At 37.4% G+C, this 18,114-nt stretch overlaps 1 protein-coding gene across 1 annotated transcript in view; it reads left to right on the forward strand.

Moving 5' to 3' along the window:
• Nucleotides 1-18,114, forward strand: part of BAIAP2L1 (BAR/IMD domain containing adaptor protein 2 like 1) — a 45,818-nt gene that overhangs the window by 15,679 nt on the left and 12,025 nt on the right. Inside the window, exons 4-7 of the mRNA XM_026116147.2 lie at nt 15,596-15,657; nt 15,751-15,822; nt 16,136-16,273; nt 17,659-17,811. Coding sequence (XP_025971932.2) covers nt 15,596-15,657; nt 15,751-15,822; nt 16,136-16,273; nt 17,659-17,811 — 425 coding nt within the window. The remainder of the gene's footprint in view (nt 1-15,595; nt 15,658-15,750; nt 15,823-16,135; nt 16,274-17,658; nt 17,812-18,114) is intronic.

An 18,114-nucleotide genomic window follows, 5' to 3' on the forward strand; every position in this document is an offset into this window, starting at 1 on the left:
CTTTAATATTTGAGCCCTAATTGAGGCAGTATAGTCTGTATGTTTCAACTTTTTACTACTCAGAAGAAAATGTTTAATTTTTTGGTTTTCAGAGTCCTAAACACTGAAGCTCCAAAGTAAGTATTGTTGCTTGAAACTAATCTGTTTAAAAATAAACAGAAAACCCGCATGGATTACCCATTTAACTTCACTCAGGACAATTAGCATATTGAAAGCAAGGCTTACCGTAGTCCGAAGTCCATGGTGCTGTTTCTCTAATTCTGATGATGGCACTGTGTCATCTATAGCAGAAATGAGGGGAAAGCTAATCACCTATCAGCTAATTATCTTTAAGTCATCTAAAATGTAGGTGTCTCCTCCACTGGGTTGGTGTCTCACCGATCAGACCCTAGGTACTTTCTGGCTGTAAAAGGAGGTTTTAGAACAAGACTGCCCCTTCACCACCATCACCACACCTCCAATAGCCTATCAACTTGTATCTTTGCAGATACAGTTTGTATTAAAATCAGTCTTCTGAAGATTGAACAGGGAAGTGAGGCAGGATTCAAAGTTTTGAGTCTTTCCTGTAGGGATTTCCACCTTTAGTTTTGGCAGATGGAAAAATAGCGTATTATTCTAAATTCAGTCTTGTTGCATTAAACTTTCTATACTTGATTATAAATGGACTCCAAGGCTTAGATGGATATAACGCAATATTCTTGAGAATCTATAGAGAATCTTTACCGGAACATTACACTGAGTCATTTTACAGCTCAAACCAAACCGGCTGGGTGACCTAGAGCATATTTACCACCAAGTGTGATGTAAAGATTTGAATCAAAAACACAGTCAATCAATCTCTCCTTCTCATAAGGAAACAGTAGTATACATTCTTCCTGTAATGAGACAGTAGAATGGGCTTATGGTCAAGGATACAGCTGGAAAGTTGCCAACTGTCAAGGCAGAGTAAAGACAGGAATAGAAAAGAAATAGGGAAAAAAATATTTGACAGAAAGGATAAAATACATAGAGGGCAGAATAAGGGGGAAAAACAGTCAGAAAGCTCAGGGAAAGAGCTTTCATCTGTAGAATGAAATTGGAGCAGAAGAGGGAGATAAGATAATGAAAAGTAAAACTGGGTATTCCAGCCGATACAGAGCTTTTGTACTAAATACCTGTACCTTTCAAGTCAGGTTAAATCTCTCTGAAATATCTTAATATAAAATAACTTAATATAAGTAAGTCGAGGAAGTATAAGAATATATTGCATTCATAATACATTTCTTATAAATAAGGAATAAGTTGATTTAAATCAGCTTTCTTCCAAGTTTTTGATTTGCCTAAATTTCTAAGCTTGCAATCCCCTTAGACTTATCTGCAAGCATAACTTGAATTTGTGTAGTTCAAGTTATTCAGCAATCTGGAATTTCCATATCTTTCTTTCAGTCTTTATATGGAATCTTCATGGAACAGGAAAACATAAGAATTGGTTTTGTGGTTTGGAGTTGTGGAGTTTTTCAGTTGTGGGGAAACTACAGTGACTTGTATAATAATTAAAACAAAAGATTACTGCATCCCTTCTTTGGACTAGGCGCCTTTCGGAAATTGCACAAATAAGAAAAGCTAAGGAAAGGAGAAACTACACATCTAAAATGTTAATTTCATACTATTCAAATTACAACATACCACAGCAGCACTGTAAAATCTTGGGTTTCAATAGTGCACTAAAAATAACTTCACATATATATACTAACCTGCTGGTACAGTGCTAAAAATAGTACTATTCATGGTGTGTTGCTAATCTTTTTTGTCCTGCCCAAAATATGGGATTATGAGCCTTTGTCTAATAGGTTTTCAGTGCTTACAATTGTAATAAACACTCTCTTTCAATAATCTAATCTGTCCTTCCCCCTTCATTTGCTCAAGGAATCAGGAAGTTAGTTCCTGCACATTCATTGAATACTTGCTGCTCATATTTCCTTAACCAGCCGCTTGTAGCTATGATAACTGGCAGGTGCTAAACACATTTATAATATCGTGGGTGTAAAGTCTCAATTTGTTGTGTGGCAACCATATCTATAGGAGTCACCCACAACTACAATATGGGTCTACACGCAGAGCCTAGTAGTGCTCAGGAAGAAAGCGTAAACTATTCCTTGTTTGACAACCTGCAAAAAACAAATTGTAAGGAAAACATTACATTGCATGGTAGAACTAAATTGCGGAAGTTGAGTATGTTAAAAGGAAAATTAGAGGAGACAACTTTTTTTTCTTTAATCTACTCAAGATTGGGGCAGGGGGAGTTTTTTGTTTGTTTTATTATTTTGTGTTACAGGCTTATTTTTTTCATAGTCTCATTCTGTTAAAACTTACTTGGAAACAGATATGCAAAAGCTGTTGCTTATCTGCAATCTGAAACTGAAGAACTTGAAAAAGCACAACTTTTTTAATTAGAAGTAGTTTTGTGGTTAAAAACCACTGCAGGTAGTTTATGGAAGGAAGTGTTGGGCTAAAAGATTGCTCTGTGTTGTGGTCGGTGCAAGATAGGGAGAGGTGGTTGGGGGATAACCCTTTAATGGCACACAAATGAAATCCCTACTTGACAGTATCTGCAAGATCTGGGGGGTTTACACCTAATTCAAGGAGGAACACTGAACTCTGGTTCACGTATTCTTCTCATGCACAAGAGACTTGACTGTCTCAGCTCCTTCAGTTTTAAAAGACAGTGTTCAAACATATTAATGTAATGCATATTTGCAGAAAGTATTGTAATTTTAAAGGTCTCCACAATGTTGTCATGCTACTCAAGTACAAAATTTACATCGTGAAGCGATAGGCCATAACTCCTAGACTTAACAAAATACATATATATGGTAGCACTGGGATGTAGGTAACTGGGGGCAGGACGGTTCTGTATATGCATGTTTCCTTTTTTGAGAGCCTTTATACTTACGTGCAGTTAGCCAAATGTCTGTATAGTTATCGACTACATATTACTTTGAAAGTCTTGGCTGGCAAACCATAGGTTTGTTGAGAATCAGCTAATGATTGGTGAATTAGGCCTACAATTTATCCAATACTTTGCATTTCTCATTAATCTCTATAAGTAAGTAAGATAGAGCACTTTCTGACAGGATCATAAAGAACCTTCAGAGACTGATAACTATTTTCTAGTTTTTCTAAACAAACTGGAACACTAACAGTTTAATAATAATGTAAATTTAATGTTAATTTAGTAGTGTAAAGCTAAATTTATAAAGAGTACTGTTTGTTTTTTATGTGATAACAGTTTCAATTTACACGTGCAACAGATAGGAACTTTTCTTTCCCTCCTCCTTTTTATTTGCAGAAATAGGAGATTTTCTGTATGAGAGACTGAGCTTACAGAGGTCAACTTACACAGAACAATTTTTGGAGATAAAAAGGGAATATTTTTATTTTGCTAAAAATAATGTATTTTCATGCTGAAAAATTTCTAATTGGGCTGTAATGTAAAGCAGTATCTTCTTATCCCGTCTCCCTAAAACATGGTCTTGCAAGTATTTGTCATTCAAAACTGTCTTTTTTCCTTCCTGATTAATAAGCAAAAGAGCTATCTGAGCCTGTACTCTTAAAAGCTGGGAATAACTATCTCTTGCTACCTCTGTAATACACCACTTAAATGTCAATCTCACTACTGAGAAAGCCAAGCAGAAAAAGGAAAAATTACATCATTTGGGATAAATCTAGCTAGTTGCACTTCAGTTAATAAAAGGGGGTGGGGGGGTGTTGTTGGCTTACTTTAGCAGATAAATTGACTCTTCCAGCTGGAATCCAATTTCACTTGTCTTAGAAAGATGACACCTAGCACCCTTTCCTTCTCTGGCTCATTTAATCTAAAGAAAAGAGATCTGTTACCTTGTCCTATCTCCATGTAACTGCAGCACATGTTCTCCTATAGGATAAATGTTTGGCTCTTGGAACAGGTTATGTTGGATAGAAAGGCAAGGAAAGTGAGCCAGCAGCTGCAGGACCCCTTTAGCACCTCATCTGGGAAAACTTCTGGGAAACTAGCTTAGATGCTGCAGTTGAAGCAGTTCATATATCAGGCCAGCTTTTCTTATGGAGCATTAATAACATACTGTTGTTCTATTTTCATAATGAAATTGAATGGGAAGAAGCCACTGATTTTCTTTTTTTTTTTTTTCTTATAAGAAGGAAAGTACATAGAAAGCTGTCTTGAAAATGAAATGCAAAGTATTTTTCTGTTTTTCAGAAGTGAAGCTCTGTATCTTTAAATTTTGCCGTAGCATTCTGTTTCTGTGCTATATAGGCATCCAATCTGCCATAAGAAAGCTAGAAGGAGAAGAGGCAGCCTTTTAGATAATTTTCTCCTGATGAAAATAGTAATTGGATTAGTAGAAACTTGCTCCTATTGGTAGCTCTACTCTTCAAGGTCATTTATAAACTTAAAGCAAACCAAACAATCATATCAACATTTTTTTTCTCTAGAATCAGTACTGTGGCTTTTCATGTTCAGTGTTCTGCATATAAACATATGATGAAAGTCTGTTGGAAGAAAGGAAAAAAAAAAACCTGTAGGCTTAGATTCTTAAATGTGAACAACTTAACTCCGTACCTAAGAGTTGGCCCAAGCATCAATTGCAGAGCTTCTGGAAGCTGTTGTATTCCCTGATTTATAAGTCAAATTAACTATACAAGTGCTATATATTACAGATTATTCTGTGGGTGTCTGTCACATGCTTAGGGCTTTATGCCTCTAATTTAAAGTTTGGCTGCCTAAAGGAGCTGTGACCCTATTTGTTAAAGGAAGAACATGTGGGAAACAAATTTTGGCAGATCTTGTCACCTGGATCACATGGTATTTCAATAGAGGGTAGAGGGTGTTGTAAACATTCACACTGAGATAAAATGCTGAAATAAGCCTCCATACAGTGCTCATCAACACGCCCTGCCAACAGCCTGGCAAAAACTCCTACAAGTTGGTGTTCAAAAGCAGTGGAGAAAACCTGGCACTGTACTATTAGTAAATGAAAAAGAAAGTGAAGAGATTACCCTGTTGCTATCCAGAACCATAATTAAACAAAAAAAGCATCACAGAGCAATAGACAATCGGTGAAGAAGGTTGCCACAAAGCACATCCTGGACCATGAGGGAGCACAGGAGATCAGATGGCACCATACAGTGAAGCAGGACAATCATTACTTTTCATGTTATATAATCCTTCCCTTCCAAAATATAAAACAGAAATGATCCTGCCAAGTCAAAGAGTGAACAAGAGGTGGGAACCAGGGTTTGTTATTAAACATGAAGGAATGTACATGCTTAAAAGCAGATGTTGCAGCTTGTTCTTGTAAGAGTGCCAATAAGAAAGTTTGTTTTGTAGGCAGTCATGTTGTTATACCTTCCATTATGAAGATTTCCAGCGTAAGGTGTAAACTGTGTGGCTCCGGGAATGGCTGAAGAGAGGAAGAGAAAACAAAAGTGTACAAAGTTCCCTATGAGCGATCTCAGGGGGTGCTAGTGTTGCAGAGGAGTAGTAGCACCAGGGGAAGAAAAGCAGACAGACATTGATAAGATTTTTCCAGTTATTTTTCAGTTTGATTTCCAGATAGTCTCTAGATCATGGGTCATGTGTCTCAATCGATTTCAGAGACTTTTCTTAGCCGCAACTTGTATACTAAAGCAGATCTCTTGGCTTTAGTCAGTGAAAAAGTATAGGTGTGACGGTCTTGCGGTCTACTGCCCCGCATTTGTTGGGGCGGCTAACACGCAGTCACGCAGGCAGCGTTGGCAGTCGTGTGCCTCGTGATGCCTTACCTGGTCGAGGTGCGACCGCCATGCGCGTGCCTGCGCCGCCAGCACGGCCGGTTGCCTGCGATGGCTTGGGAGAGGTTTGTGCAGAACGTCTGTAATAGTACAGGTGGCCACGGGCCCTCGAGGGGAAAATGAGATATTCAGCACACCTGCAGGAGGTGTGTACGTACCTAATGCCTTCAGGCTGTGCCTCCAAGGCCTGAGAAGATGGTGAAAATGCCACGGAGGGCCTTCTCATAGATATTCTGTCTGTATTGAAACGGTTGCATTACACATTTGCTTCACAGGTAGCAAAGATGTCTTCTTTGCAACAAAAACCTTGGAAAGACTGTCCTGAACTTGACCTGTGTGTACGTGCAACATTTTCCTGGTTGTGTGTCTAGAAAACATTAATTCCAGAGCGTGAGAAGCTTTACTCTGGGCGCGCTGTGGGTGCGCGTTCCCCTGGGAGCCCTCTGAACTTACCAAACTCAGGACCAGCGCAAGACGTTGGGCTAGGATGTAAAGTACAACAGGCAGGACAATGTGTTCTGTTCAGCTGATCCTTAGCAGTCGTGGGTTTTCTTTTCTTCTTTTCCCTCTACTCTTCTTCTTTTTCACAGGTATGTCTATTGGCATACAAAGAAATAAGCCTGTGAGCATGTGTAGATAAAATATGCTATCTTAATTTGTTCATTGTATGATACTGAAACTTGTCAATGGGAGAAATAGATGGCAATTGGAAAGTAAATGACACACTCATAGAGAAAATGCCATCATATATGTAACTACTTTGTAGATTTTTTTAACCAAGGGCATAGCTATATTTTGTACATACAGCACATAAAGTACAAAATATCTTTAAAAAAATAAACTAAATTAAAAAAAATCCCATATCAGTTGTAGATGTCATTAGCATTCCTAAGAAACAAATATATTTGTTTTGAAATTCTGAGGAAAAAGAGTTTTGTCAAAACTCTAGGCTCAATTTTTGTTTTTTTTTTTGTGTTTTGGGGTTTCTTCACTTCTGAGACTGGGAAACTCAGCAGCAGTGCAAAGATCTACAGTAAAAATTGCAGCAATACACTCAAATTTTTTTGAATTTCAAGTATCATTTACAACTACAACTTAAATATTTTCCTCTTTATTTTGTTAGTACTGGAAACTCATTTGCTTGTTCCAGTCTTGTAAAAAATAGAGATTAGCTCCATTGTGTGATCTGCCCCAACTAATCTGCCTAAAAACAGCAGGGCCTCATACAGACGAGTTCAGGCTTGTGGTTGTGTTGTAACTTTTATTTTTTTGTGCCTGACTTGTATAAGGATTACAAGTCACTTATTTGTTTAACCAGACTGCAGCTCAAGTATGAAAAGCCACTGAATATAAGGCTTTCAAGGCCTTATGAAAGATCAGTCTGACATACATATCTTAATATATTTTTGTATATGTTTGGTTAAAAAAAAAATGCCTGTAGCAGTCTTTAAAGATATTAGTAACTGGAGTAGCAGGTGGAAAAATGTTTGCCTTTTTTCATCCATTATTTATGTGGCATATGCTTTTCCTTTCCTTTTTTAACATGAAAATTTAGTTACTATGCTTACCGATCATTTGAAAAAAGATGAATATTTCATGTTAATTAACATCTGTTCAGCATCACAGTAGGTTTAAAAACAATTCCAATCTCTTCTTTTAAAAAAATGTAGCTTATAGCAGTTCTTTAAGGCAGTAAGAAACCCACTGAAACTTTTTTTTTTTTTGATTGAGAGATCAAAACATAGTTGGGGAGGAGAGAAAGGGGAATTAGAATAGTAGATTGATCTTTGCTAAAAATGTTAACAATAGAAAGGTCACACTTCTTTTCAAAATAATGGAAGCTAATATTTTTACTCTGTTTAAAATAGTACAGACTTTTCCTTCACCTGAGTCAAAAACGAAGCCCTGTGAGAAGAAGGGAGAGCAGCATGAGTCCACCACCACCTCACGCTCTCGGTGCCCAGCTCACCAACTTAGCAAGTGTCCTGTGCAACCCTGTTTGTTGCCTAATGGTTTTGTCTGGATATGGAGCCAAGACACTTAGACTTATGCAGCTTCCAGGGTCTTACGGACTCTGGAAGTTTCTCTCTTCTGTATCCATAAGATTTTAAAATATTTTAAAAGGTTTTAAGTATTTGGAAGTAATATAACTTATTAAAAAACAGTGATGAAACGGAGCTATGGAGAAATAGAAACTTCTTAACCCTGAGTGTTGAATCAGTTTCAAATAATTACCTGAAACACTGTGGGTTGTGAAACTTGAGCTAACTTTAGAAGAAAAATGATGCTTGGAAATCAACTTCATATAAAATGCCTATATAGGTACAGGGATGCTGAAAGCGTGAGGCTGTTTCTGTTTTAAATGAATAATTGCTGCAGTTCATTTTGTGTGGGAGCCTAATGTAAACTCTGACAACACATGCTGTTAAGAAGACTTTTTCTTTTTGATATGAATTTGCTGTGCATGAAATGAGAAGTAAGGCTGTTCTGTGCCTGGCTTAGTATTAACTAAGATGTTATTAACTTAGTATTAACTTCAGATATAGTAGTTACTGGACCCGGAATCTGACTTTGAAAAATGCTTTCTTAAATTTATTGCCTTTGTGTTTTGCAAATGGGGGAAAAATGCTTATCTGTCAGGAGTTCGTTGTGATTCTGCACTCAGCGCTGAGCGTATGCTTATTCACGTAAGTAGTCCATCTCAGTGTTAAGGAGACTGACAGATTGGCAGATGCCTTCCAAAGAATTATTATGTCATGCTGAAGTGCCTATGACAAAAATTTCAATGGCCTTTTTGGTCCAAATGCCCTTCTGTGGGATGAGCACAGTATTCAGTTTACAGCAGGGCTGACATAGGCTCCATCACTTCCATCGAGTTGGGTTTCCCAGGGGTACAAGAGATGGCACAGGTTCAGAGTTAGGTTTTGGGCTTCCAGTTGCTTTGCAGCTCTAGATTGTGTGGAAAATAAAATAGCTTTCTAATCATTTATTCAGTATGAAAAAAAATCTATTTAACCATCAAGTCTGTCATTCAGTTTCCAGATCTTTTTCAGTTGTATTTATCTCAAGTGCTTTCACCGCTTTCCCTTTTCCATATAAACAGTCACTCTTTGATTAGCCTAAACACAATCTTGTTACTTTAAACACTATGCTATATGCTGCCAAGGCCATATATCTTTAAAATTTAATGGTAACATACTGAAATTAAAAGGATTTTTAACTGTATAATACTGTGAAATAGGTCCTTTGACTTCGTGGCAGCTCCTATCTGTGTGCAAAGTTAAGCAGGTACACGAGTTTTTGGAAAGTGAGGGCTGAGTTCTAAATTTTGCACTTTTACATGTCCAATAAGAGCAGAATGTTCAGTTTCATTCCTAATAGTTTATAATCAGTATCATTTGGGGGTTTTATCGCACTGCTCTTGTGCATAAATATACAGATTTCTGTCACTGTGTAGTGGAGGTTTTGTTCATTTCCTTTACCCCACATTTAATCTGTTTTAAATGGATTAACTACTGGCTAAGTCACAGAAATGTTTCTGTTGTTCGTAGCTTTAGTGAGAACTTTACTTACTTTTTTTTACTTACTTACTTTCCTGACAAAAATTGATCTGATAATCCCTTTTAAAATGTGAAGTTCCCTTTGCTTCTGGTTTTGTTTTGTTTAGGCATTTTTTTTCTGTTCTAGCAAAACATCACAATTTAAGTGCTGCTTCATGTTACTGTGTTCTAGTATGCATAAGGGACTTCAAATCCTTCATTCTGAAATCTCCTCTCCTTTTCTCTACTGTAGGTTTTATTCCCTTTTCCCCCGCCTTCACCTTCTGCAGTCACCTTCATAAAATGGCATTGAATGGTCATGTGTCAGTGGCATTTTATAAAATGAGCTACAGAGAGATTTACTCCTTGCTTGCTATTTCATGTTCATTCATGCAGTAAGGAAAGGCAGACTTGACCTAGTCCTGTTGAGTTATGTGCATCTTAATATTAATTCTACAGATTTTTAAAGCGTTCTGGGCGAGTTGTATTAGAAGCAAAGTACAGTTAGAGTTTGTAAACTGTTACATTTCTTTATCTTTTCTTCTCATTTTATTGATTCATATTAAATTCCATTAAGGCTAAATTCAGGCTGTTTGCCTTCTTCAAGGTGTCTGCTGCACAGTTAAATCCTCCTTCTGCAATAAAACCTTTTTATGAGAGAATGATAAACTTAATGCATTTGAGGCTTAATAGACTTCTTTTTCAATCATATTTGTTACATTGTATTCCTTTACAACTTTCTATTTACTTTTCAGGGGTTAATGGTTTCAAAGGACTTTGTTTTCTAACTTTCCTTCATCATAAATGCCTTTCTTCGGGCAAAGGGTAACTTAGGAAAAAAAAGAGAACATCTTGACAGAAGCGGGATCTAATAATAAACTTGAACTACATTGTCTTCATGTGTAGCTCTCATTCTCTTGTTTAATGTAAATAACTGTGCGGTTTCATCTCTAAGACATTAGGTTACTAGACTTGCCCTGAATGCAAAATGGGACAGCAGGAGATAAATGAGTCATATAATTAAGTACTTTGTCCATTCCCAGATGTCTAAGAAAGTCTTACTAGAATGACTTTTGAAATGTTTCCAGAGCGATATCCTCTAAAGAAAACAAAATCTAAGTACCTTTCAAGTAGGTGATGCAGTTAATACTTTTATTAATTCTAACATAGCTATTTAATATTTTCAAAGCTTGTTTTAAATGATTTTGTGAGTAGCTGCTAATACTTGTCTGTAGGACAGCACTCTGTTGATCAAGAATTCCGTTTTTGGTTCTGCCTTGAACAAATTCATCTATTCTTCTGTTCCTAAGAACAGTCAACATAAGCTAAAAAGAAAACCAGCCACTACAATCGCCCAGTGTGAACATTAAGATTAAAGCGTAACTGCTGCAAAAATTCTGTATTCTGGCTTTACAATGAATATGCCTTTTTTTTTTTTTTAAGTGACGCTTTGCATTAGAAATTGTTTTTCATGTTTTCATCTACTGTGAAGACTGCATTTTAAGGATGTCTTCTTGCTCATGTGTTGCTTAATGCAGTGTGTGAAGAGTTGAGGGTGTTATATATTTTGGATTAGTGATCCCCCTCCCCGCACACACACACAAAACCAACAGAGCTTAATGGGATTCCAGTCTACCTTATTTTCTCAAATGCAATACGTGATGAATCTGATTAATTGTACTCTGGTCATGGCATTGCCATCCAGATACAACTAACAGCCTTGGTTGAGCCTAAAAATCTTCCAAATTCTTAGTTTCAGGTTAGAAGACGTATATATTTTTTTGCCTGTGCATTGAACCTATTTGAAACCGAAATACATTTACCATGGAATTTGGCATTACTGTCTGTGGTCATTTTTCAGATTATAGTTCTAAGAAATATATGTGAGAAATGTTTGTTATATTTTTAAGGCTTTTTTTAATATTCGAGATTTCTCCCAAAAGCCATGTCTGAAAGAGATTTTCTTCTCTTCCCTGCATTGCAGTACTAAGCTAATAGTAACATAATAACGCAGTATTTGTAAATGTTTCGGACTATATTTTTGTTTTCTAAAATAAATATGGGTATATTTAATGTACCTTGTTTAACTTCTGCCATTTTAGTCACTGAGACTTCATATAGAAGAAGGGGTTAGAAAGCGAAAAATGTTATCTTTGATAGGCAAGCATTTTAATAGATAATTATTTTCCTCATCAACACTGGTGTTTTTGCTTTATTAATTTATTGTATAATACGATGCCTCAAGCTGGTTCAGGTTTACAGTAAGTCTGTCATAAACTGGTGTGAAGTGGCCTGTTATCATGCAGTCTAGTCAAGTCATTACGTTTCCTAGCTATGTGGTTTGCTAGTAAATGATGACAAGGTTAATATTTGGTTACTGTGTGTTATGAGCTCTGTGTGTGTATAAAAACTGATCATGAGCAACTTTTATTTATTGCAGAATATTTTTAGTTGACAGGCGAAATGTTTGTCTTCACCTCAAGTAATGTGTTTTCTGCACCTTTTTGCAAGCTGAATAATTACTGAACACCAGAGCCACATCTCAGTTTGTACCATTATTAATCCAGAGTAACCTACTGTCTTTACTGGAGCTGTTCTGTAATTCACTGTTTTGATTAAAATCAAAATATTACATTGCAGTTGTTCAATTCCTATTCCCTTCGGATACTGTTACATTTAGGCTAGGGGTCATCTTGGCTCTCTTGCATTAGTCTTCTATAAAAATTCTTCTATAAAAATTTGTCTCCTTGCATCTTACTTGGGAGGGCCATCAAATGTGGCCAACCTTTTACCTTAAACTGGTGATAAAAGAACATGGTATATGTTCACTTTAAAAGTGCTCTCTATTTAATCTGCAGAGTTTTACCTATAATTTAAGTCTTATTAGGTCAGATTGTGCTTTCTATGGGTTCCTTTCAAAATGTTGATTCAAAACATGAAAGAGGAAATGAAATGGGTGAGCCAGTACATACAGTGCCGCTGGGTTACTGGTAACGGTAGGGAGTTTCTAGCATAAAATGGGTTTTGTCTGATGCACAGCATACAGGGAGGCTTTGGTTGAGAGGACAAGAAAATGCAATGACAGAGTCACTGATACTTAAAAATAATATTTAAAAGTGTTCTAGGGCGTGTGAAGAAAATAAACTTGTAAAATAATCCAGCACAAACTTTTTAGAAGGGAGTGCAGTTTTTAAAGTACTCTTAATGTCAGAACATGTTTTGGCAGTATTCTTTGTGTCAAAAAATAAAATAAAATCAAAATAAGTGAAAAAATACTCTTTCTAACCAAGTATTCAAGACCTAAAAACTTGAAGGCTGCAGTCAGTTCAAGTGCTGTTTGAGACAAAAATAACAGCCTCCGAGCGTCAGGTTTTCCATTCTTGACGCACCAGGTGAATGGGTTGTTTTATTGAGCGTTTACACTGTGGTGGCCGCGTGGGCCAGAGGAAGGGAGTGTGGGAGCGACGAGAGCGCTGAGTCAATGCCCAACGTTGTTGGTGTCTGTCAGGACTTGGAAGGCTGCGGCTTGCTGCGTTCGCGTTGCCAAGTATTAGCTAAGTGTGGTGCTCTGGCAGCAAATTCTCAGAACATACTTTTATGAAGAGTGAAAATAAGCTAATTTTAAAGAGAATAAGAATCTGTAGGGGCATTTATTTTGATGGCCATTTCAATGTTCACCTTGAATTTCTGTAACTTGCTAAATAGCTTTCTGTTTTGCATATTTAATAACAAACCTTATTGTCTTGTATTTCCTGATCTTTTTTCTTTTTTTAATTTTTCTACTTTGTAAGTTCCTGTTAAGTGCTTACTAAACTCATCCAGTTTTAAAACACCATTTCAGTCTAAAATGCATAGTATCCTTTCAATTGAGTTTGGTAAACAGAAATACTACAGACTAGACTGCATCCACTTCAGCAGCCTTAAAAATAACAGGGTGACTTACTCATGTCAGCCACGTCACAATTGTTTCATGCAGCTATATCGTATTTACCTTTCTGTTGCATATGAAATAACTCATTACTATAGCAACTCTGCCTTCTCATAGTATTCACCCTTAGAAGTCTGTATTCACCAGCAACCCTAAATGCAAACAAAAAAAAGCATAGCATTCAGTAAACTGCCCAGAAGGACACATGAAAACAAAATATAGTTTTATATAATTTATATTTTTTATGTATTATTTCTACGCACACAGACACACACAGACACACACCCCCACCCCCCTTAAAAAATAGCCTCTCTCTCTCTCATCTGTATCTCTCGGCTTAGAAGACGTGGTCCTGAGTATAATTACCTTTTTCTTGCTGATCAAGGGGTTGACTGTTTCCATTGTGTTCTCAGTTTCCTGCTTCCCAGGCCGCTGGAGCCTGTTGTTCAAAGCAAAGAGGCGTAGAGATGGGGATAGGGACGTGAACAGGCACTCCTGAAAAGTCAGGAAAAGCACCTGCTTTTCCTCCTGACCCACCTCAGGTTTTCCCCCTAAATAATGATATGAACGCACACTTTACATAATTTAGTTAAAGATCTACTGCGTCATGTTGCTTTACAGTACGGAAGATATGGTTCTCATTTCAAATAAAGCAAAATTTTGAGATATCCTAAGTTGAGAATGACAAGAAGGGAGAAGAAAATGACAGTATGTTCCCATAGTGCCTGGGAATGTATCTAGCTCATATGGGAAGGTTACTGAATTACTAACGTACGTGATGGGGAGACAGGTTTTGAGGGCTGAGGAACCAGATGATGAGAGTGATGTTCACATCGAGTCTTCTGCGTGTCGCTCACCTTATTTGGCTGAATTTCTCAATTACTTGCACTTTGGGGGATCTTTTGGGACCTTCTGCCTGCACATGAAGGACCTGAAGGACTGTAGGATGCTACATCTCTGCTAGCTCAGGATGGGTCCGGAATGAATACGGATGGCAGAAAACACGATTTGGAGAGCAGCATGTTAAACAGTTAATTCATCCAGGTATTTCTGGAAAAAGGAAGTAGAGAACAGTGCAAGATTAACAAATGGGGGAGACTGGGGTCGGACTGCCAGTGGCTGCAGAGTCAGAGTTTTTACAGCGGCGTACAGTTTTGTAGGGCCTGCCACCTGTACCCTGGGAAATACATAACTTAGTGGAGGAGGCCTGCCAGTGATCCAGCTCTGACAGTGAACCTGCCGTTCTTGCCAGGGAAAAGACAACGTTCAACAACAGCACAAGTCCCTAGTCAAAATCCTTTTGGGGAGACGGGGCTTGAGCACCTGACTGTGGCCCCCTGCACTTCCAGCTTTTTTTACTGGCTACCGGCTGAGATTTAGTAACTCCTTATCGACGGTCCTGATTTGGGTGAAGTCAGACTGGGGGTTTTAGGCTATTGCCGGCTACTGTTCTCCGGAGCATGTTGCAATCTCCCGGCCCAGCTGGCACGCCGGCGGTGCGTCAGTGCCAGGGCAGGGAAGGGGCCGGGTGACGTGGCCGCCCGCGCCCGGAGCAGGGTGACGCGGGCGCCGCAGGGGTTTGCACGGCGTTGGCAGCGAGGTGTCCGCCTCTTCGCCCTCCCAGAGCGAAACAAAGCAGCCTGGCGCTTAGCAGTTAGTCAGTGGTGTGGCTTTGTGCTGGGAGAGAGCAAAGGGGAATGGGACATGGAGGGTCTGTTGCGAGGAAGCTGAGAATCTGCCTCCTCTTGGCTGTTAGTGCCTTACCGCCGGGCCGTGATCGCTGATAAAACAGCATGAGAAATTAATCAGCATAGGTACCAGCTGGGTTTTAGCAGGTGTGCTGCGAATGGATGTGAAAGGTTACTTTATTAACCCTGAACGTGCAGCTAGTTAACAAACATTAAGGTTTAATTTTCAGACCAAAAAATGAATAGTGGCTATTTGGGTATTAGCTACTATCTCTGCTTCTTGTGTGCTGTTCTCTGCTGTGACAAGAAAAGAGGGTCTTACTAAATCAGTATGTTCTATTCTGGAGAGAAGGAAGTATTTTATTTTGTCTGGCACTCCACGTCTCTTCTGCATAATAAACATGATTAGTTATTATTCTGTCATTTATGAGTGTCTCAGTAGTCTGGGGCCAGATGCAATTATTTAGTTAAACTGCTGTGATTAGCAATAGCAAGAAGTTTCTTATTCCTCTTATGTATATACTCTAATTAATAAATATATTAGTTAAATATATTTTATTACTGCTCTTTTTTAACTAACTTCAGACATCTAAGAAAAAAAGAAACAAATATGGTTATATGTTTATCAACAGGCCAAGTTCTTGTAGAAATTTCAAGAACACACAAGAAACTTAATGACTGTCTAGAGGAAAGTGTAAGTTAAAAGTTTTTTTTAACCTATTTAAACTTTTGAAATTACTTTTTTGCTGATTTTTTTTAATAACCCTTTATTCATTTGCTTTTAAAGTTCAAAAAATTTCATAAAGAAATTATATCTGAACTGGAGAAGAAAACAGAACTGGATGTAAAATACATGAATGTAAGTACGTTGAACTCTAATAGCAAATATCATATTTTATATATCTGGTTGCTAGTCATAACGTTTTTTCAGAAATTGTTCAGTAACAGTCAATTAATCTATACATTAGAACTGAGGTCTAAATATATAAAAATTACAAAAAATGTCACAGAACCAATGCATGACTTAATAGCGTTTTTAAACTAAAGTGGAGAAAAGCAATTGGCAAATTTATTTGATGTGAATTAGCAACATATAATAAATATGGGTAGCACTTTCCAGTCACTTATATAGCTGTGTGCTTTATGAGATGTTTTGAATGCTTTGTTTGCAGGCAACTTTAAAGAGGTACCAAACCGAACACAGAAGCAAATTAGATTCTTTAGAGAAGTCTCAGGCTGAGCTAAAAAAAATCAGAAGGAAAAGTCAAGGAGCACGAAATGCGATGAAATATGAGCATAAAGAAATGGAGGTTAGTGTATTGTCTCATTCATTTCCTTTGTATGAGAGCTGGTCAACAGAAAACGTTACGCTGTTTGTAGCTGAGACTTTTCTAAAACCTGAGGTCTGAAGCTTACCGCAACTTTTGTATATGCAACATATTAATACACATAACTCCTCTAAGTTGTTTGGCAACAGTTAATCTCTAAAATTTCAAAGAACATGTTGGTTTTGATTTCTCAAAGGTTGTCTTAAAGGTACCGCTAGAGTACATATTCCAGTTGAAATGAAGCTTTGGACTGCAGTGCTGTTTTACATTTAGAGATTTCTGCTTCAGTTTCTAGCATTAATCCCTTGACCACCACTTTATTTTTTTTTAAGTAGCTCTGTAACTAAACCTTTATGCAGAGGCTTATACAGGGAGTTCACTATGCTGTGCAAATTCAGCTGTAATTTGCTGTAAATTTATGTCCCAAAGTAGGTAAATGGTCATTTCTGTTATTACTTACTATTACCTAGCCTACTGATCTTAAAACACCATTGCCATCTTGAGGTGAAATGGAAAATGGCAAGGTAATGAAGAGAAATTTTATCTGAAATATTAACAGTCATATTCTGGCTGCCATGTATCTCACAAAAATATTTGTCATGGCTATTTTTATTCATACAAACAAAATCTTTATTTCATGTTAGTTTTTATGTTTTTTCCTCCTTATCTTTTTATTATATTTTTCTCTTCAAAGAAAGCATTGGTTATAACCAGGTCCAGCAGACATAAATACTAGCTTATTTCTTACTACCTATCTTTTAACCTGCATTCAGAAGGAGAGTGCTTTTTTTGAGGTATGGGATTGAGAATCCAAAGATTGGCATTTAATCACAGCCTAGCCATGAACCTTCCTGATAACCTCAGATAAATACATCTTAGTCTCTTTAGTAACTCATGTTCCCCTCTCTACAATGAGATATAGATTCATCATAGCTTTGTGAAGGTATATGTAACTGCTATGGAGCTGAAGGAGATGAAAGTAACTAGTCTAATTAAAGAAAACCTGTGGCCTTGAAATTGCTCAGCTCACTTGCTACTGCTTTAAAGATGTATTCTTATTTGCTCCAGATTTTTATTCAGAGGTTAAAAGACTTCTTATTGTTTTATTTCACCGAGTTTTATTTTTGTCCTCTAAATAGATTATTGACTGCCTATAACAAGTATATGCACTTATCTGATGAGGATAGGGGAGTTAAGCGTGTGCATGAAAAGAGAAAGAGTGTGCAGGAAAGGAGTAGAGCCTTCTTACTGCCCTGCTCCATCTCACCTTTCCAAAACCTTTTTTGAGGATTTTGGAGTTCACTTCAGTAATAAGGTAGAGTACCAAATCAAACTCAGAGGTGGTATATGATTTTTCTTTTACCTAGTATGTGGAAACTGTGAGCTCTCGACAGAGTGATATTCAGAGATTTATTGCAGAAGGCTGCAGAGAAGCTCTCCTTGAAGAAAAAAGAAGATTCTGTTTTCTGGTGGATAAACACTGCGGTTTTACTCAGCACATGAACTTCTATCACGTGCAGGTCAGTGGCATTGACAGGAGCAGAAGTAAAACTCCTGAAGTCTAATAATCATTCAGAAGATCTGCAGTACTTCCTGCAGGATGTTGATCAGACAGACGTAAATAGCTAAGATGGCAAAAGGAACGCAGTAGAACTGGACAAACTCTGTCATGATCAGTTCACAGAAAATGTTTTCGATGGAATGTTTTCTCTTAAATGCATTAGAGCAACAAGGAAAGATTACGGTGACTTTTTAAAATCATTTTGAAAAAAAATTATGGGCTGATCAAATATTTCCAACCTCTAAACCTGAAAAAGTACAGT

The sequence above is a fragment of the Dromaius novaehollandiae genome, chromosome 14, assembly GCF_036370855.1.
Source record: "Dromaius novaehollandiae isolate bDroNov1 chromosome 14, bDroNov1.hap1, whole genome shotgun sequence".
Classification (NCBI taxonomy): Eukaryota; Metazoa; Chordata; class Aves; order Casuariiformes; family Dromaiidae; genus Dromaius; species Dromaius novaehollandiae.